The 21437-nt window shown below is 37.4% G+C and overlaps 1 protein-coding gene across 1 annotated transcript in view; it reads left to right on the forward strand.

The window, feature by feature from the left end:
- PARD3B (par-3 family cell polarity regulator beta) overlaps positions 1–21437 on the forward strand; it is an 882400-nt gene that overhangs the window by 499933 nt on the left and 361030 nt on the right. The window contains 2 exon segments of the mRNA XM_054700017.1: positions 5348–5533; positions 18420–18590. Of these exon segments, the coding sequence (XP_054555992.1) occupies positions 5348–5533; positions 18420–18590 (357 nt within the window).

The raw sequence follows: 21437 nt of genomic DNA on the forward strand, positions 1-21437 counted from the left end.
ACAGGTAGTAGATAGATAATGTAGCTTTAGGTACTGGATGTCAGTGTTTCTCAAAACTGATGAAATGTGCCACTTATGATTTGAGGTACGTGAGGCAATTTAAAACCACCAAAGCAGCTCAATGCCCATCACCAATTGGTAGCTATGACACTTGGTGCCTTCATTAAGGATTTGAGGTTGAAGCTGAGTTGGGTTATCATCTTCCTAGGAGCAGAAAGTAAGATATGAAAAGAGACATTGGACTGAGTTAATTTTAAAATCCCTTATAACTGTGATAACTTATGCTTTTGAAAAATATTTTTAATGTAAAAACTAATTGTATGAACATTTAAATTAATGAAACCTAGAATAGCAGGAATCAAATATGGTGCCAGATATGTATTGAGAAGTAGCCTGAAGAGTATAAGGTGAGAAGCAGTATTAGAGTTACTTAAACTGGTTAATGCTACTGTAGATAATGTAAGAAGAACGCTGGGAATTGGTTATTGGATTTAGCAACATGGAAGTCATTGGTGGCTCAAAGAGTAGCTATAAATACACTACATAGCTGCGTATATTCAGAATATAAATACATGTTTATTATGTATAGTGTTAAAGAATACATATAGTATTAATATAATTAGTGGGTATATAATAATATATAGTATACATAGTATTACAAAAACATGTATATCTGCATATGTAAATATGTGAGTGTGTGTGAAAATGTGTGTGTCATAGAGATGTGTTTACCTTCTTGTTCATTACCATCCACTCATCTCTTGGTACAATAATAGAGCAAATGGTTCTTATTTATATCTTTACAAATTCCTTTGAAAAACACCTTTCTATTGATGGAGAAATGTTTGGAAAACACAGAAAAATTACAAAAAAGAAAACAATACTTCATATCGCACTACCAGTAGATAATTAAGTTTTTCTCTATGCAAATAGATAGAATGAGGGTGCATGCAGGTAGTTACTAGGTAGCTGGGTAGGTGTCTGAGTATGTGTATAGAATATTCCTGTTACATATTAAAAATATATTGTTCACATAAGATTTTGTGTTTAATGTTATAGCATATTTTCACATGATTAGAAGTCTTTGTGTCAATACTATTTTATATAATTCTATGATTCTTAATAAACAAAAAAGTACAGGGCCTCACTGGTGATGCAAGGGGTTAAATACCACACTGTGAAGCTATCTGCAGCCTCTGCAGCATGAGTTTGATCCCTGGCCGACCAAGGAGCAACCCACATGGCATGGCAGACCTCTCCTGTCTCGCCCACTGCTCCCCTCAGCAGTATATTTCAGTCAGTCTGCCTGTTCTGTACCCCACTCTGTCTTTTAGTGAATCCTCTCACCCCCTACACTCTGGCCTATACCCCAGTTAAGATAAATAAATAAACAAATAAATAAGTAAATAAGTACAAAAATGGCATACAAATAAGCATATTTAAACATTTGATAGGCTGCATTTTTCTTCTGGCTTCCTATGTGAGTAAAAGGCAGCATTTTGTATATGCACCAAAACTTTCAGTTTATTACATTTCTACTCAGTTCATCACATAAAGATCACATTTCTGCCTCAGGAAAATTAACTGCCATATAAGCAGAGACATACCTAAGTGTGCAGAATTCCCCAGTAGTTCCTTCTGATCCACTGAGTGGTCAGTCATCAGCCTGTGAGCCTGAGACCTATGGAATGCAGGACTCTTACTGCCACCCCTTACTAGCGCCGGGGATGTGTGGCCAGCAGCGTTGCGCATCCCAGATGCTTCTCTGCTTTTTTGGTTGTCTTTAAGGTTGACATCCTTTGGAAATCATTGATTCAGGACAGTGGTTTTCAGCTGGAAGTGATTTTGAAAGAGGGCTCTTTGGCAATGGCTGAAGGTGTCTGATTGTCATATCTGGGGAATGAGTTACTACTGGGAAGTATACAGGAGTTCTAAATACTCTATAGTGGATGGGACAGCTCCCTCCCAACAAAAAATTACAAGGCCCTGAGTTGTGCTGAAGGTGAGAGAACCTGAATTGAGGATGGCTGGATGGGGGCAGGCTGAAATTTGTGAGAGAATTAGGCCTAGATGTAAGCGGAAGGGGCATAGGAGAATCTGTCCACCTTAGCCTGACTATATGCCTTTATATCTAGAGATAAGGCCTCTAATGACAAAGAATAAGAAATAATGAAAAGGCAGAATAAATAAATGAAATTCACAAGATCTCTCTTACTATGCCAGCCTCACCTCTTTGAATTGCATCGCCTCTCCTAATATCTGTGGATGGAACCAGGCAGGGATAGTCCCAACACGGTGTGGAAAGAGCTCATCTGACAGACAGGAAGCCAGAGAGGGTCCAAGGTTAAGATGTGCCATTGTGTTTTGGTTCATCCTGTCACTGAGGACCTGCACTTGGTGCACTTGTGAAGATGTTAAACCTCTTTCCGTCCTAAATGAAATGATGTCTGGCACTATTTGAGTTTAATTTTTCAGTGTTGTGTGTTGAACCAAGGTTATTGGAGGGAAGCGTTCAGCGTATTGATTTTTGTTATACATTAGGTAACAAAGGAAATGACTGTGTTAACTACTGTAATGGCTTCCTTCACCATTGGGAAGTTTGCTATTATTAGAGACCACTAATTGAGCCTGGAACAGCTTAAGAAAGATATAAAGCATAACTATACTTGAGCGGAGATTGTGAAGGTATCTGGCCTCTTACTGTCACTGGGGACCTTTTTTGGGAATTTCTTGTGGCTTGATCAAGTCATGGTGGCCCAAAGAAGTTGAGACAGTATAGCAGGTTGGAGTCTGACACAGGGAAACCACCTCCTGGGCTCCCCAGAGCTCCAATATTGACAAATCTTGTGGACGATAAGCATGATCCTATCCCGCACACTTTGTTTTCTTTGTCTGTGAAATGGGCATGTTAATAAACCTCACAGGGTTGTGGTAAGGAGTAAGTGTGTTGCTGTGTGCTGAGTACTGAGATTAGAACCACTTAGTGATGGTCAGTCAAGTGTTCTTTGTATTTTGGGCTCTCAGACTCCAGGGACTTAAACAAAAGATAAATTAAGTTTCAAATGGAAAGATACGTACACCACCACCTGATTCCTACTTTGTTCTCACCAATTGTGTAGTAAATGAAAGGTGTTAGTACAAATAGTAGTTGTCAATGTATTAAGAATTATTAAACAAAATTGCCTAATATAAACTAATTTTATTATCAAATAAAATGGTTTGAAGGTGTTACTCAAACAAAACTTTTCTTGTGTTACTTTGTCTCTGGTAAATAAAAGAGAAGCTTTCTAGTTTTTCTCTAAAATGGTGTTCACAAACTTCTAGTAAGAACAGCTGTTATTTAATTTACACTTTAATTCGGTGGAACTTTATTAGACTGAAATTAACCAAATCCCAGAGAGACCTGGCAATGTAAATGATTGCACAATGTTATGGATTCTAAATTGGGCATTTTGGAAGACAAAAATGAAGGCTAATAATTTATTTAGTATTTAACTCTGGCATTTTCCACTGGAAAAAAAAAAGACAGCTAGTTTGAATCAAATAATGGAATTTTTTTCTTAGAGCATAATATAATGAGTTAGAGAGCTAACATAGGTTATTAAATTAAACAATAAAGTTTCATTTCTTTGAAATTACTTATTGTCAAATTCTTAACAGTGAAATTAAATGAAGAAACTATTTTTTTAAAGTTACACAGGTTTTCTCTATTTTGGTAGAAGTTGAAAATGCCATGTTAGTGGATCAGGCTTGTATAAGACCTCTTAATCCTGTTTTAATTAAGGGTTCTTTGCTACGTCTGATTTTATAGTTGTTACTCTGTGACTGACATTCAGACATTCACATTCATTTTTAAAATACCTAATTTTACATGAGAGTCCCTCAAAGTGACCTTAAGATGAGAGGCTCTAGACATAATTATAGAGAGAAAGGAACTTCTGACCTGGAATGAGAGGAGAGGTTCCAGAGCTATCTCATTTTCAAATTTTTCACTTCAATAATGTGCAGAGTTTCACATTGGTGCAGGCTCAGGAGAGATGCAGAAGGGGCACCCACAGAGAATAGCACATGGGCAATGCTTTTTATTCCCACTACTGTGTATCAGAAAACCCTGGGGACCCAATATGATTAAGCACATACTTTGCCCTGGAGACCTGATACTTAAATGTGCCTTTTGCCACCAACTCTATTTTTTGAAAACAGCTATACTTGTGGTGAAGTGTCATTTGTCAAAGAGGACGTGACTATTTGTTATGCGTTATCATTTTTGTTCGGGTTCAAAAACACAGTGCCAGTGAGTTATACTACTCAAAGATGCAAACTTTAAGGCATGAGTTTTGACAAAGTGAAATTTAATTCAGTGATAACTAGTATAAATCACATTTCTTTGACTTTAAAATAGCATTTTTTCAGTGTTTTGTATCCTGTTGACAATCTTTATCATCAGCATTGCTTCCATGGTAAATGATGTTTTAAATTATAAAAGCCAGAGAGTTCCTCAAAGTTTTGGCATATTTCTACACTAAACCCTGTTTCTCCATCTGTGAAATGAAGGTGTTAAGATCACAGTATTGCTAAGGTCTTTTCTTTTTTTTTAAGATTTATTTTTATTTATATAAGAACCGGGGCACAGGCCAGATGGTCAGGAGGGTGAGAGGATTCACCAGAGACAGAGCGAGGAACAGAACAGACAGACTGATGAAATACACTGCTGAGGGGAGCAGCGGGCGAGACAGGAGAGGTCTGCTTGCCATTTGGGTATCTCCAAGGCCGGTGGGGATCGAACTGGCACTGCAGAGGATGTGGACAGCCTCACAGCTCTGTGCTCAACCTCCTGCACCACCAGGAATGCCCCTCTAAGGTCTTTTCTGATACCCAAGATTCCCTAAGTATAATGTCCAGTGTCTAATTGTTAAGAATATTCTATTTTTTTATGTTTTCCTCATTAGCTTTCTTTTTTAAATTTTCTTTTTATTTATATATTTTTACATCATTGTTCTTTTTTAAACAATGTTTATTCCCAACCCCCCCCCACCCCTGTGTAGTCCCCATAGAATTTCCTTCACCAAATTTCCAAATGCTTATAGGGTGTTTCAAATAGCATGATTCTGCAATGTCAAAGGGTTCTCTCTGCTATCACCGAATATTCTAGGAACATTTCCCCCATCTGTGCATGTAGGGGTGGCCCCTTGCAGAGAGAAGACCGGCCTTTGCCTGCCAGGCACAGAATTACAGCTGTTAGAGGTTCAATCATCTTGTCTTACTAATTGCATCTGTGTTTGGCCATCTGAGTTGTGTAAATATTCATCTGCTTTCTTCCCTTTTCATGTGCACTTTCCCCCAACAGAAAGGAGAACCTGACTGCTATACACTTTCCCTGGAAACAGTTGAGCGACTCACCCTGGAGATTCCCCTGAATGATTCAGGCTCTGCTGGTCTTGGTGTGAGCTTGAAAGGGAACAAATCTCGAGAAACTGGAACAGACTTCGGTATTTTCATCAAATCCATCATTCATGGAGGTGCTGCTTTTAAGGTGAGTGGCAATGGTTTTTGCACACCCGTGTGAAAGTATTGAGAGATATGGCTGTTGTGCCTGAGGACTGGATGGAGAGAATGTGTGAAGGCTCAGGCCACAGAGCTCTTGTGCCAAAGCAGGTGTGTGTGAACACCTGGGCAACAGTTGTCTGTTTTTATACTTGTAAGTAGTTAATGTCATTCCCAGAGAGAGTTCTAAAAGCCTACACTGATTAATATGTTTTCTTCCATACTTTTTATTACTTTGAATTTGTAACTTGACAGAATTGGACCTAAAAATACATAATTGGAAAGCCAAAACTAAAAACAAGTCAACATAAAACCAGCAAATAAAAAAATTGTGCCTGCAAGAATAACAAGCTCATTGCAACCTGATAGTGATTATAGTATAAATTAAAGGTCATTTTATATACTTGAAGATAATCATGGTGCCGTGAATACATATTTGTCTTAAAATATGGAGAATCTTAAAAATTTCCCAAAAAAAAGGGAAAGAATGTGATTTGCCCTTTCACGCTGATAGTCAGTGTGAGCCTGGCTGTAAAGATAGTGTAATTGCTAGCTTGATTGCCTGGGTTCAAATAAACTCCACCATTTGTTAACTGTGTGCACTTGTGGCCAAGGAACTTGACCTGCCTTGTGCCCCTTTCCAATCTGTCGAATGGGGATAATAAGCATTATGAAACTGGTGGGGTTCTGCAGATTGAATGAACTGTTGCATACAGTGTGACTAACGCAGTAAGTGATTACAGAGGGGGAGTGTGTTTATGCTTCTCAGCTCTCCTCACCATCATCATCCTTTGCTGCAGATCACTTATCCTCAATATGCTTCGATTCTTTCATTTATTAAATTGCTAGGATGTCCTACCTGGTGCTCTTGTGAGGACTAAAAGGTACACTGCATGTAAAATGCTAGCACAGTGCCTATGATAAACTTTCAAAAATGTTAACCATTTTTAAATAATTTGCTATCAATAATATCTGCCCTCCCCCAGAGCCCAGAAGGCCTAGCTTGACTCTAGCACCTGGCCCTGAGCCCTGGCTTTGTCGGGCATTTGTCTTCAGCGCTGATCATCCCACTGTCATTTTTTCAGACCTAGACACTAAAATAATGTCTTTTTCCTTGGAAAGTAAGAAATTCACTATATATATAGGTAGATAACTCTTCAATGCACTGTTTGGATCAGTTAGCTTTTGTTGCATAATAAGTAATGACAAAATTTCAGTAACATGCATCAGTAGGCATTTATTTCCCTCCTGACTCTGCAGGACACCTGGAGGAGCTGTGATTCAGGCTGGTGTGTCTGTCTCCCACCATAGGGCAGCAGGCCTGAGTGTGCTCCATATTTCACCTGTGCCTTGGACCAGCAGGCTACCTGCAATATGTTTTGCTCATGCAGTGACATGTCCTAGGGCCCACAGCAATGGCTAAAGCCTCTTAGGTTCTGGGCTCCAAATGAGCACAGTGTCACCCACAATGAAGCTGTGGCAAAGGCTCAGGTACAGGAAAGGTAAAGAATTGAGGCCAATCATCCAGTATATCAAACTCTCCATTCTGGCTCAAAATTGCAAACCCAGGAGCAGAGGGAAATAATAGTATCAACAACAATAGTTAACATTCTGTGCTCAGTGCTTTTATGTGCTGGACATCAGAAGTATTTAAGGTGGATTCTTTGATTTTATTCTCATTCACACTGGATTACTATGTCATTTCATCGAGGAGAAATTGCAGATGACAGTGGATAGTGACTGTCCTGTGTTCAGGAATTGCTTCAACTAAGATTTGAACCCAGGCAGCCTGACTCCAGAACCTGTCTACCCTGCCCTGTTATGAATGCTCTTTCATCTCATCCTCCCAACTCCCAGGCAGCAGAGGCCAAGGCTTTGCAGTTATCTTGTATCTTGCTTGTTATCCTTAGCCAAATCACCCACACATGTGCTGTTTGGGGATGCGTGTTGGTCATGTTTATGGATGCCAGCTTGATACTATTTTTCTTATTCCTAATGACAGCTCTATTTGCAGAATTTATTCCAAGTAAAATTGAAACTGAAATGTATTTTTGGAAATTAAAAGCAAACATCTTAGCTTTTTTATGGGCAATAACTTAAGCTCGAGCAGATATTGGAGAGCAGGTTTAATATGTATATCCATGTTTGCGTAAGTGAGCAGCTCCTTACCTAAGCAGTTTCTAACAGTCCTGTTTGTTGCAGAAAGATTTCACTTTCCATTTATGTAAATTTCCTTCCTGACACTGGTCTGCTGAGTCAGACAATCACACCATTAAAAACCACTGGGCAGCATATTTATAGCTTATCTTAAACAGTAAGAGGCATCAATCACGAACTTAGCCTTATTGACAATGTTTAGTATCCATTTGTCTTATTTACTCTTTGCTGTGTAAAGGGTAGAGACCTAAGCTTTGCTCACAAGAAATCTGATTAATCAGAAATAGAATTCAGTGTTGCTCCTCAGAAAATTGCCACCTGTTCTATGAGTCAGGATTATGTCTTACAAAAATTGTTTTGAGACTTTGTCCCTGTACAGATGATACAAGTGTCGCAGCCTACAGTGTCCCTGAGGCAAAGGGAGAGAGATGCATGGAGAACATCCACTTTAGCACCTGGCTCTCGGTTTTTACCTCAAATCAACAAAATAATCTTTCTGCCACAGTGAGGGTCTTTTTTTTCCTGGTCCTTCCTAACACTAATTGGTTCTCAAGGTGTTTTTCCCTGAAGGGAAAGTAGATTTTTGAAAATACACTACTTTGAAAAGTATAACTGAATTCTTCCTGTGGATCCTGTGTCCTGCATTCTCCTGGGAGCTTCTGTTGGTGTAAACAAAGATAGACTACTTCTTGCCAGATGTAAACCCCTGAATGGACGTGACTCTAATTGAGAGCCTTTTCCCCATCACCCCTGCCTCCACCCCTCCTTACCTCTCTGGCTGCTGCTTTCTATCATTTCATCTCTTATTTGAGTTACTTCTAATAGTATTATCAATCTCCATTTGATAATAAGAACATCAAGCTATTCTAAGAGTCCCTCTTGGAAATGAATTCCTCACTCTAAAGGGAAGCATAGCCATACTTCTTCTAGATTCAGAATTATCCATATACTGAATCTCACCTTACTATTCAAATTCCAGACTATATCAAGAAGTAAAGCTCAGAAACTCTTCTGTGCTGGTGGGTGTTGGGCATATCTGCCATGCATTCTTGTTGACCCCCTGAAGCATTGCTTTCAGCTATGCCTTTCAGCCTAGTCAAAGTAGCCATCGACTATAATAGCCACATATGATTTACAGGGTTAATGCCAATATGCTTAAGCAGTAGCAAGCATTACCAGTTTGTAGTTTTGTTTTAGTTTCTGTCATTCTTCTTGTACAACTGCCCCCTGAAGGACCGTGTAATTGCTTCCAGAACCAAAATATACTTGACATCTCATGACTTAAGAATTATGAAGGAAGGAAATCATGATGTCCATGAAGATGCTTTCCTAAAATTTCATTTTTGTCATTAGAATTTCAAGCAAATGTGTTATAACTGTTAAATCAAAAGAAATATTATCTTTGTTGCAGTTAGAAAAAAAAAATACCTTGAGAAAACTTAACTCAGTTTTCCTAAAATTCACATAAAAGTTAGCTTTCCTTTTCTCCAGGGAAGCACACAGAAAGTTTTGATTATCAGTTTGAAGATCTTAGATATTTTCATCCTTGTTTGCTAAACATTTTGACTTCTAAGATCTGTGACTTTTTGCTTTGTGTTTGATGTACTATAATAACTGAATTTTTAATAGAAAATGTCTCTTTACATCTGTTGATTATACTTAAACTTTTTTCTACCTTTAAAAATGAGTCACTAGAAACAATATATAGCAAAATAAATAGAATAGTGATATTTTTAAAAATTGAGGTAGAATATTAACACACTGCAAAAAAAAAAAAAAATCCCAAGGAATCCAGTATACTAGTTCTGAATGACATTTTTTATGTGTACATATTGACTTTGGGAGTGGAATGTGTCCTGTTGAAACCTTAAAATAATAAAGTAAAAACTGAAATTTAAAGGTAATTTTGCTAAGGAAAATATACCATATATTAGATAGATTATTTAAAGAGCTTTTAAATAGGGAGAATGAATTTAAGAATACCTGCTATTCTCCAGAAAATTAATTAGCCAGGTTTGTGCTTAATAAATACTCTTGATGATGATGAAATTAAATGAAAGAAAAATGCCTGACATAGCTAATTGCAAATGCATGCAGGCAGAATATGAACTAGACATAATTTAAGTAATTTGATTCTTGTGTGCTTAGGAAATTAGGAATATTCTCTTAGAGAAATGTAGAATTTCATAACCTACACTATTTAGTAATGGGCCAAAAAAAAAAAAGCTTTTATCTAATACAAACAATTTCTTCTTTTAAAAATAACTAAAATATGGTTTTTTAGAGAGGTTATACCCCACTCTGGAATTTCCAGGAACTTGATGCTTGATCCTGAATCACCTCTCTTCCTAATAAGGAGCATTTAATAGTATCCAAGCTACTGAACAGGAGATGGTAGGAGTTCCCAACATGAGTAATTTCCACCCTCATCTCTGCTGGTATCTATAAATCATGTGTCAGATCTATAATTAATGAATTCAAAGGAAGATAAAAGGAATAGCTTTTCCAGGTACACTAATGTTAAATGATTTCTTCAACCATCCTCCTTTTACTTAAAATTGATCATGTTTTCTACTAGTGGAGAAATATAAAGATCATTACTGTAGTCATGTCTCAAGGCTTTTACTGACGAAAGGACCTTATATTCTGAGTGTGTGAATAACTCCTTTGCAAATCCCCATCAGTCAATGTTCAGTTGCTAAACTATAACATTGTACACTACCCATAAAATCTGAGACAGTTTATGGATAACCAAAGTAGGAATTATGCCTAGAAAAACCCATAATCACTGTATACCCAATAAGAATTTTACCCTTAAAAAAATGACAAACATACATGTGAGAAAAAGTATTTATCAGTGACGTTGTGCCAATTATTTTAGCCAATTTCCTTCTTTAAAAAATCCAAAAATATTAGTATATGTTCTTTCCTATAGTCAGATGTCTCTCTATGGGTTTTCTGCAGTAGTAACTATTTAATAAAGCTATAATATGGCACTACTTTAAACCTTACACCATTATCAATAATTGCTTTTCTCCTGATATTTATCACATTTACATTTTTCCCCTGAATGGACATGGAAATAAGAAATAAATCCATACCATGATTGGGCCTCCCCGGTGTCGCAGCGGTTGAGCGCTGGGTTGCGATGCTGCCCGCGGCCTCTGCGGCGCCGGTTCGATCCCCGGCTGCAACCCGGCCACCGGAGGAGGGTCCCACATGGCGCGCAGACCTCTCCTGCCGCCCGCTGCTCCCCTCAGCAGTGTACTTCGGTCCTTCTGCCTGCTCTGCTCCCCGCTCTGGCTCTGGTGAATTCTCTCACCCTCCCGTGCTTCTGACTGTACCCAGTGCATGTATAAACAAAACAAACAAACCAGCAAACAAATAAATAAAGCATGCCTCTATTAAAAAAAAAAAAAAAAAAAAAAAAGAAATAAATCCATACCATGATAGCTAAAATTTTGGAATATTATATCATTTTGTTGTGTATTTTGGACTTTATGATTGTCTCAGTGATCTTAAAAATGCTACAAAAGCTGATAATGCTGATCAAAAAGAAAGTTATATTATTAATTATACACTGAACTCAGGATGCAGTCAGAATTTTGTTCTAGGCACTCTGCCTTTGCTCCATTTTTCTAGTGACCAAATTTAAACAATCCTAGCACAAACAAGAATATGGTTCCTTTTTAAAAAATTAAATAAGATAATAATTTTCAATAAGTTGAAAATTTCTATGAAATTCTAATCTGGTAAGCCATTCATGAGTAATCATCATATTTCATATACAACACGTGTCTTAATAAGCTTTTTATTGTCCAGTTTTCGAGGCCAAAGTAAACTAACAACAGAAAATCAGGAAGGAGATAGGAAAGGATGGAGAGGAAACTGTAATGACAGGAAACATAAAAAATAAAATAAGTACAAAATGTTATTATTGCACAGTAGGCCATTGAATATTTGTGATGACTGAGTTAGTGCTTCTCCAAATTTCTTGCTGAGGAAATTATATATTTAGGTAATGACTGTAGTAAGGATATATGTTATATTTACATATGCCTTATATTTTTCTAGAAGGAGTTTAAAACCAGAAGAATTATATATTTTAAAAACATTGTATCATAATTGTTTTGAGTATATATATTCTTATGCTTTCAAAATATTCTTCAGTAAATATATATATTTACATTTCCGTAGAGATGCTTAGTAAATGCTGGAACTTTAGTTTGCTATATAGAAATGGAGTGAGGCTCTTTAGACAATAACTGAAATAAGTAAATAAACTTCAACTCTAAGAATAGCTGAACGAGTAGCTATTGAATCAGTATACATAGAATAATCCAACTTCACTTTTAGAATTGTAATGTGTTGGCATATCTGAAGCAGACTGTATTTGCAAATTTCTGATAGTTACAGTTGGTAAATTAAACAGTTGTAGATGAAACTTACTCCAGGTCCAAAGCACCTGAATGAAAGATTTTTCAAGTGATTTAATTTAGCAAACACTCTCGAGCATGTGCAGTGACTTATGTAATATATAATAGACTAGAGACAGAAAACTTAATATGACTCATCCCATCATCTAGGAAATTGGGAGGATGATAAATATAAGCAACTCTAATAGGATAAGGACTACTAGGGTAGACAAATATAAAAGTAGCATGAGTGTTGAGACAGGAGCAATTAATTCCACCTGTAAAGAAAATTATTAATAGAAGGCAGTTGTTGAGCCTTCTTTGGAAGGATAAATAGGTATTCAACAGGTGAGCAGGAATGCAAAGGACATTTTGGGCAGAAGGAAGAATGTGGACCAACTCATTCAGATGTGTACAGCATTATGTAATTTATTTTCCCTAGAAATTAGAGCTCTTATGTAGGAACAATAGCCTTGTTCATTTGGGTTGAAAATTTTGATAGGACAGTGTAAATCACTGATAACGTCGATGGATACTCTTCAGACAAGATCTTATTACGTTCCATTCTTCATTCTTCTCAATTCCTTTCTATATTCCCTTCTATGTTTTACAAACTCTACTTTAAAATCTTGACTTAATCTATTTCTCTCATTGCTATTGTTTCTAAATGAAGTTAAATAATTTCAATCTGGAATGCAAGGTTCTTTGCTAGGTTGGACTTTTTTCCCCAAAAATACAGTAGACAGATGTTTTCATGGAGTGATTTTAGGGCCCTGAGAAGGACTTGTTCAGAACAGTCCTCTCCCCCTATCAAGTGCCATCTTCTGTGTATCCCCCCACCAACACACTCTGGGAAGATCCTGCTCTGCAGTCTCAAGTCAGGCTTTGGGTTTTGGGCTCTGGGTGTTGATAATATCTCAGGAGGCCTTACAAAGGACCCCATAGAAACATGGAGAGGCAAACATAGAAACATCTGGTCGTGCTTAATTCTCTCAACACCCTGGCCCAACACGAACTGGCCGTGGGCCCCCTGCCTGCTACCCCTGGGAAAATGAACCTCTCCCTCATGCTTGTCTCAAGTTTACAGACTCAAATTCTTTGCCTTGTCTTTCTTACTTTCCCCTCTATGTTCATTAGAACTTTCGAGGTATATAAGACCTCATAAAAGTTTAGCCCAAAGAGATGGATTAAACCACTCAGTCATCATGGCAAAGATAGTTTCCGGACACTATTGATGCAACAGAGGCTGAACGGTGAGGTTTCTGGGACTCCTGGAAATCATGAATATGCTTCAGTGTACACACAAGATATCCTGCAAATGCAGGGAGTATGTGTTCCCCACTGCAAAGAATTTTCTAGCCCAAATGTGTAAATATTGAAAAGAAGTGAGAATCTGTATCTTTTTTTAGATTCTCAAACAAATCAAGGAGTCCACAAAGATTAGGAATTACTATTTCAAATTGACCCAATCCTAGTTCATATCTCCTTATTGATAATGTGACCTGCAACAATCCTTTTAACTTTCCTGATGCTTCATTTCTTGTTTTACAAAATAGGACAACAGTCCCCAATGTATAGGGTTATTATAAAGATTAAGCTGTGTAGTCTACATAAAGGATTTAGCTCAATGATTATATGAAATAGAAATATGTAAATAATTGTTGTCTTAATAATTATGATGCCTTTAATTATCACTGGGACTCTGATTTTAGAAGCATCATAGCATCATGGGTACATGTCCCCTTAGAGACTAGGGGACTGGGCCATACCAGCACCCCTTGATAGGTCACTTAATATCTCTGAGCCTCCATTTTTTCTCTCTTTATTAGTGGAGAATGATATTTATGTCACAGTGTTGTGTGAGAAATAAATGAGAGAACACATGCAAATTTTCTGTACAAGACCTGGTCTGTATTAGGTGTTCAGTAAAAGGGAGATATGATACTCAAACACCATGTCTCCTAGCTCATTCCCCCTACTGCACTGGGACAGGTTAGAACAGGTGAGTGTTGAATCTATCCCAGGACATGGAGGAGACCTAAATCTCATACCGGTTTTTATTTGTCATAAAGTACTCCAAGAAAAAGTATGTTTGTCTCAATTCTCTTCTTCTTTTTACTATTTTTTTCCTCTTTGAAGCTTCCTTTTCTCCCTCCTAGTTTGCGTGTTGATGGACTAGGGGTTGCCAGATATGAAGGGCATAGCTGAAGTTTTTTTGCTTCGGGGTCTGATGGTAGTAGAGAGGGAAGTGTCATAATCCGTGTGGACTGCTGTGCCAAACCACAGGCTGGGTGCCTTATAAAAACAGAAACTTGTTTCTCATAGTTCTGGAGACTCAGAAGTCCAAGCTCAAGGTGCCATCAGGTTCAGAATCTGGCAAGGTGCCCCTTCTAGGCTGAAAGATGGTAGACTTCTTGCTGTAACTGCATATGGCAGAAAAATGAGGAACCTCTCTCTCTCAGGTCTGTCTTGTGAGGGCACTGATGACTTAATCACCTCCCAAAGATCCTCACTTCCTAATAACATCATATTGGGGATTAGGATTTCAACCTTTGAATTTGGGAGGAAAACATTCAGCTCACAAAAGATTGTTTTTTTTTTTTTTTCTTTACCAAGCACAAGCATGCCACAGAGGACTGTAAGTGGATATCGTAGAATTGCTGAGTAACATCCCTGGATAGTTGAATTCATTTAGGTAAAGACAATTAATGATAGTATTTTCATACCTAATTATTTACTGGAGAAGAAGAGGAAGAAGAGAAAACCATGAAAAGCTACTTTTCTCAGTTAAAATCATTCTAAATCAAAATAGACATGTGCAATTTTGTGGGATAGTTGATGAGTTGAGTAATGGATTCTTCACTGAATCAACTTCACAACTTCATTTAGATCAAGACTAGACATGGATGTTTATGTGTGTGTGTGTGTAGGTGCTTGGTAGGCTGATCCTGCCCTACACACTCCTGCTTCCTTTCCTCTGCTATCCCCAGAACAACATCCTGTCTTCCCTATTGTCTGTCATCTGTGTCATCTGACTCTGGCTTTCATATAGGGTTCCTTTCCAGGAAATATCTCATGGTATATTGACCTCTGTGGGTTTGTAAGTTTTGTGCTTGGAGATTTATCCCTGTAGGGATGGTTATTGCCATCTATGGAGAAGATAGAATGGTTAGTAACTAGGGAATGCTGAGAAGTCAGGACTCAGGCTATTGTGATCTAGCTCTGACCTTAACTAGCTGAGCAAATCCTAATCTATCTGCCTTCTCTTAAAAGGAGTTTGATAAGTGCTTTCTCATCCTCTTTGGACATCACATTATTTATCTGTAAATGGAAGAGGTTGGATGAGATGACCTCAATGGACCCTTCTAGCTCTAAATTTTGTGATTATATTCTAAATGTTAGGACAACATGGTGCTTACTGGCATCACCATTAATGAAATTACCCATCATTTATCTTACAAAGGAAAAGCACACACCAATGCAGCAGACCATCCAAGCCTGAAAATGAGAGTGTATGGATTTTTATCACATGCACAGCTCTCCAGTGACGCTTGTGATGAATGTGAATGTCTTTTTGGGAAAAAAAACACACACACACACATGTGCCAGCTACTGTGGGATGACCTGACCTGCAAACACTTAGCTCTCCTGATGTAGTTCTGCATGCTTGAAACTTGAAATGTAGCTGAGAATGAAAATTTGTGCCCAATACCTGTTGGTATGAGATTATTTTACCCCCCAAAATGCTCTTATGTGTCCTTACCTTTTGTCTAACTCTTCACTCTGACCTTGCAGAGAACATTCACAGGAGTTTACCAGGTGGGATCTCAATCAGATTTTATTCCATCAATTCTTTCTCTTCCTCATTCCTGTCCTAGAAGACAAGAACTTCTTCCAAGACTAAGCCTGTCCAAACCCAACTCTAGACCTCACTTGCTGTTAACAAAACAACGATCTTCAACACATCTGCTTCCTCCCCCTTTTTAAAAATCACACCCCCATCTTCAGTTATCCTCAAAAGATTTTTAGTAACTGCCACAGCTGCCTTCTCAAGATTCAGTCTGATATTATCCTGCCACTGAATGCCAAAATAGAGCAGAATAATTTCTCATTTCACTAAAATTGTTTTTGTTTTACCCCATTTCATGCAGCCTTAATCTTCTTTATCTGTTTCACTTCAAATTAGATGACAGAAATGAAGAGCTTTCCTTCTTGTTTTGCCTTTCCCGTAGGCCTCATTTCTAGACTTGCTCCAAATAGCCAAGTAAAATGGTAAAGTAGAAAGATTAACAAGAGGAAAGGAAGGGTCACTGGCCAAGGCAGTTCACCCAGATGGTCCATGTCTCTGATTCTACATCCTCCTCAGTCTCTCCCTTGGACTTGCCATCTCAATTTCTTCATCGGCCGCCATGTTCTCCTTGGAATGCTCTCCAGTGGCGGCACGTGTGGTGTGTCTCCGCAAGGACCTGAGCTCTCCAAGTGAGCTTTCCACATGCCCTCCCTCTCCCCACAGCCAGCAGAGGAACTTCCTCTGACCATCTGCTACTACATTAGACAAAGTTTATCAACTTGTCCACAGGATTTCTCTCCCAAAGCTGTGGGGTTCATTTCCATTGTTCATTGTATGCCTGGTTTTCTCATTTCTTAGCAACATTTTTTTTCTTTTGCATTTCATTCTTTCAGTTTAACCTGGATCCCAGATACTTCTAACCACAAAAACTCTTTAATATTTTCCTTTCCCTGTTTTAATGTTGCATAACCATAGTCTAGAGGCAAGTAACAAAAATTCTTTTCTTCCTTCCATTAGGAATTATTTATGTATGTATTTATGCATTTATTGCTATTGAAGTTCCAGTGTTCCACATCCTTTGCAGGGTTTTGACAGTATAGGGTTTCCCCCATTGCATATAGTCACTAGCACTCCCACCACCTAAGCAACTATATAGTCCTCCACCAATGACGGAGCCTGAAGATGGGGGGACAGGGAAAACAAGAGGAGCTCTAATGGAGACTGGAAAATCAAGATTCATGAAGCTCAAACTTCATCAGTTGGTCTCTCACTTACTTTTGTGATTTGGAACAGTTATACCACTTCCTTTCCTCAGTTTCCCCTTTTTGTGAAATGTTAGTAAAATATCAATCTACTTAACTTCAGTTCTATGAGAATCACTAGAGATAATTGATAGGAAACCTCTCCGAGAAGGTGAATTATTCTACAAACCTGTTGTTGCTGTTAAGTTTATTAACCTTAACAGGGTAGTGTAACTTTCCTAAAACTCTTATCTGTGCTCCTAACAAGAACTCCCCACCCTGGTGTAAAACGGGCATATGGTACATCTCACATCTGACTATAGATATTGTAAGCAATTTTCCTTTCAGGCTACCTGTTTGTGGAGATTTTCTGTGGTCCCCCTAAGTTCTTCGGTAGCCAAAGCTGGCATCCTGTTTGCAGTTAATGCTGTGGTACTCTAGTTTGTGAGAAACCTCTAGCTAAAGATGACCAGTACCTAGCAGTGATTTAGACTAGAAGCCAGTCTGCCTGGCCGTACTCTGAAGTCTAGGTGCTTTGAGGTATGACGTGCTCCTTCCTGAAAATCCTGGGTAAAAGTAATCATCAGCCAGTTTTCATGCAAAAACAAAACAAAAAACAAACAAACAAAAAAAAAACTGGCATTCCCCTCTGTCAAGCTTTTCTGCCAGAAGACATCAGCACAAATAGGTCCTTCACTATATTCCCCTGTGTTCTTTTGCAGACTAGCAGACTAGCAACTTTTGGTTGTGTTAGAGAAAATTACATGAGAAATTTTTTCAGCACTATCAAAAGAGCTAGCAATGAGTGTAGGAGACACACTGCTTCTGTCAAGCATGGGTATTTAAGCATGATGTCTTTCTGTACCTGAAAATGCAAACCCTTCTTGCAAAGGATATGACTGCTTCTTTTTGTTTACAAACCCCTTTTGCTTGAGTCATCAACATGATTGAACGCAACACGAGGAAATGGCAGAATCTGGGTAAGTTAACAAGATTGCCAAAGACTTAGGTAAGCGGCACTAGACAAATGTCTACATTATTACAACTGGGGCCGCCAAGATTTCTAAAAAAATACATTAGCACAATTTATTATTGTTAGTATTTGTGACTATTTGATAAGCTCCAGAGCCATTTTCTGCCATAGAAAATAAATCATTCCAAATAGCTGAATTTTTTTTTTTTTCATTTTTAAACTTGAACTTTCCCCTGAAACTGCCATATGTCATCACCATGCTTTTCTCTGCTGAATACTGCTCTCTCTCCTTGCCCTAGGATGGTCGTCTGCGGATGAATGACCAGTTGATTGCAGTGAATGGTGAATCTCTTTTGGGAAAGTCCAACCACGAAGCTATGGAAACACTGAGGCGATCAATGTCTATGGAAGGAAACATACGAGGGATGATCCAGTTGGTGATCCTGAGGAGGCCAGAAAGGCCAGTGGAGGTGATGCCAGCTTTTATTTCCCATAGAAAATTGCCCAAATGGTCATCAGTATAAGCAAATATCCATCACTAGGGTGTGACTCATATTGATTCTGAAATTAGAAAAAATATACCCAGAAAGACTCTGGTGGATGTGTGTGGCAGACAGGTATGTATGTGTATTTTAGGTATAACTAGGTGTTCAAATGTCCCTAAGTAACTTATTAGATATAACACATTCATATAGTCTAGATTTTCCCCAGAAATTCTTAGAGCTTTGAACTTTATGAATAAGACTTTATTCACATAAAAAAGCCTTAAAGCTTATAGAATCTTATATACTTTTTGGCTGATGTGCTAGCAATGTCTATAACTTAGAAAGTTCTTAACCAGAAGGTTGCAATGTTTAATGCATTAGCTCTTCTATTCTCCCCCATAATCTGTATGTGGCTAATATAGACATAGGGCTTAGCAAATTTAAAATTTGATTTATTAAGCAAGCTACTTGCTTCATGTTATTAAATAAATGTTCTTTATTTAATGCTTGTAAACATTTGTAATGATTCTTTTGCATTTTTTAAAATAAGGAATATTTTTTACTTATAAGTGATAGGTAACAAAATATTCTTGAGTGCTAATATCCTTAAATATTTCACTTAAACACTATTTTATTTATAAAAAATACAAAATATTATTTAAGTGTAATTTTCCTTATATATGAATAATTATTATTAAATGCTCCCAAAAATTACCTTAAGAAAGGTAAAAGAAGAGTGTAAAAATCAGTAAATCACACATATTCTCTAATGACAAATAATTTTTGTGGTGTGCATTAATGTGCAAGTATAAAAAGAAATAAAATATATGAATATAAAATAATGAATTCAAGTTAAAAGTCAAAAGAGAAAGGATTTGCAAATTAGACAAGAGTAGAAGGGAGTTGCGACTCAGACTAGTTAATAATTTGGAGTCTATAGTTTTGGATTATGTAAGTTAAAATCTCAGGTTGGCCATTTTCTGGCTTGGTAAAGTTATATATAGATGAGTGCTCATTACTTTCCGATGACGGATAACTGTTTTCTGCTTTCTTCCTTAATGTATCTTCATTTCCTAGCACATAATAGACACAATAAAAACGTTATATCTGAAACCTACTTTGTCTGAGAGGGTAAGAAGAGGTAGTAAACTTATATACTCTATGCTATTTTGTTATGTTATCAGCTACTGGAAAGGAGTAAAGGTACCTTTTTACTCTTCTGTACATAACCTTGTAAATGTTAAACAAATGTAAATTGGCCAATTACTGAACACTATAGGTAATGAGCCAACTTGTTTTAACATTTGTGGCTGCCTAAGTGACAGAAAGGCATCTATGAATATTTAATAGATTTTACTTATGTACACACTTACAAAACCTTTATCTATTGCTTCCTATCCTAAGAGAATTAGCTCCTTTCTGGTTTAATTTGGTTCTTATGCAAGAGCCCTGGAATTCCATGGAAACTTGTTCTTGGAGAATGGTGTGGAAGGTGCCTATGAAGCCCTAAATCACTGGTACATTAGATTTCCCTGAGGGTTTTAGGAACAAAGGTGCCTCAAATAATAGAAAAGTCTGGAAGACACTGTTCTAGAGTTCTATCCCTTTGAGATTATAAAAGAAGGAAATGAGAGAGGAGAAGGAAGGAGGGAAGGAGAAATGGTAGGAGGGAGGGTGGATAAGGTTGTTAAGAGTTACCTCAACCTCTCATTTTTCCTAATTTCACATAGTTCTCTAAAGGAGGAGACATAGTAGACAGGTGTTCTTTATTTTGGCTCATTGAATTGAGACATTTTATTATTTGTATTCTCTTTTAGTGTGGGTATTTTTGTTTTATTTCTCACACTCTGGGATAAATTGACAATTATTCCATTAGAAGAAACTACTAAACTTACAGTTCTTAGCCTATCCTCAGAAGGGTCTTATTAATATAGTTCACTAGGGAATCAATTGGGAATAAGAAATGGGACAGAAAACAATTTTTATGAGGACATTTAAACAAGATCCATGTTTAACTTCCCTAATATTTACATGTTTTCCATGGGGATGAACAGGCATTTGCCTCTCTCAGCTATTGAGAATCTCTATGGTACTTGTGAAGATTAAAGATTTTTTTTTTTCTTATAAAGGCAGTGGCCTAAGGTACAGCTAATCTTTATTAAATTGGAGAAAATATGCAGCTATTTGATCTCCCAAATCTGTATTTTACTGTGTCAAAGCATATGTTTTGCACTCATATTTTTGGTGTATTCTCCTGTGGAACAGCAGTCCCCCTTAGGTACAATAAAAAAGCATATGTAACCTAGAAAAAAGATCTCAGTACTACTTATATATTCAAGCAAATCAATTAGTTAGATTTGGCAAGAATACCAAAATGGTTACTTGAACATTATATTGATACAGAAAATTGAAAAAGCTACTTAAGAAAAGTCAAAATATATAGTTGTTGGAGTATTTTCCCACATTACCCAGATGTACAAGATACGTAAACAGTTTTGATGAGGACCTGGTGAAGAATACATAATGAGTCCTTGATTGAATCAAAATCATTTTAAGCAGAAACATGTTTTTCAAAGGATGAGCTTGAGGTTCAATTGTAATTCTATTTAAGCCCAGAGACTTGGTATTAAAAAATGGGTTATGACCTGATTTTTTTTTTCTTCCCTTTCCCAAAACATTTTCCTCCCTGCTACAAGCTCATCTTGGTAGAAGCAGAATATGTTTAAAAATCCATTATATTTTTTATTGGCTGGGACACTAATGGAGGGCTCCACGACAGCTCTATTTTACAGGCTGAATACTTTAATTAGGCTGGTTACTGATCACTTGTTG

Source organism: Talpa occidentalis, unplaced genomic scaffold (genome assembly GCF_014898055.3).
Source record: "Talpa occidentalis isolate TD23 unplaced genomic scaffold, MPIMG_talOcc4v2.1 talOcc4.3, whole genome shotgun sequence".
Taxonomy (NCBI): Eukaryota; Metazoa; Chordata; class Mammalia; order Eulipotyphla; family Talpidae; genus Talpa; species Talpa occidentalis.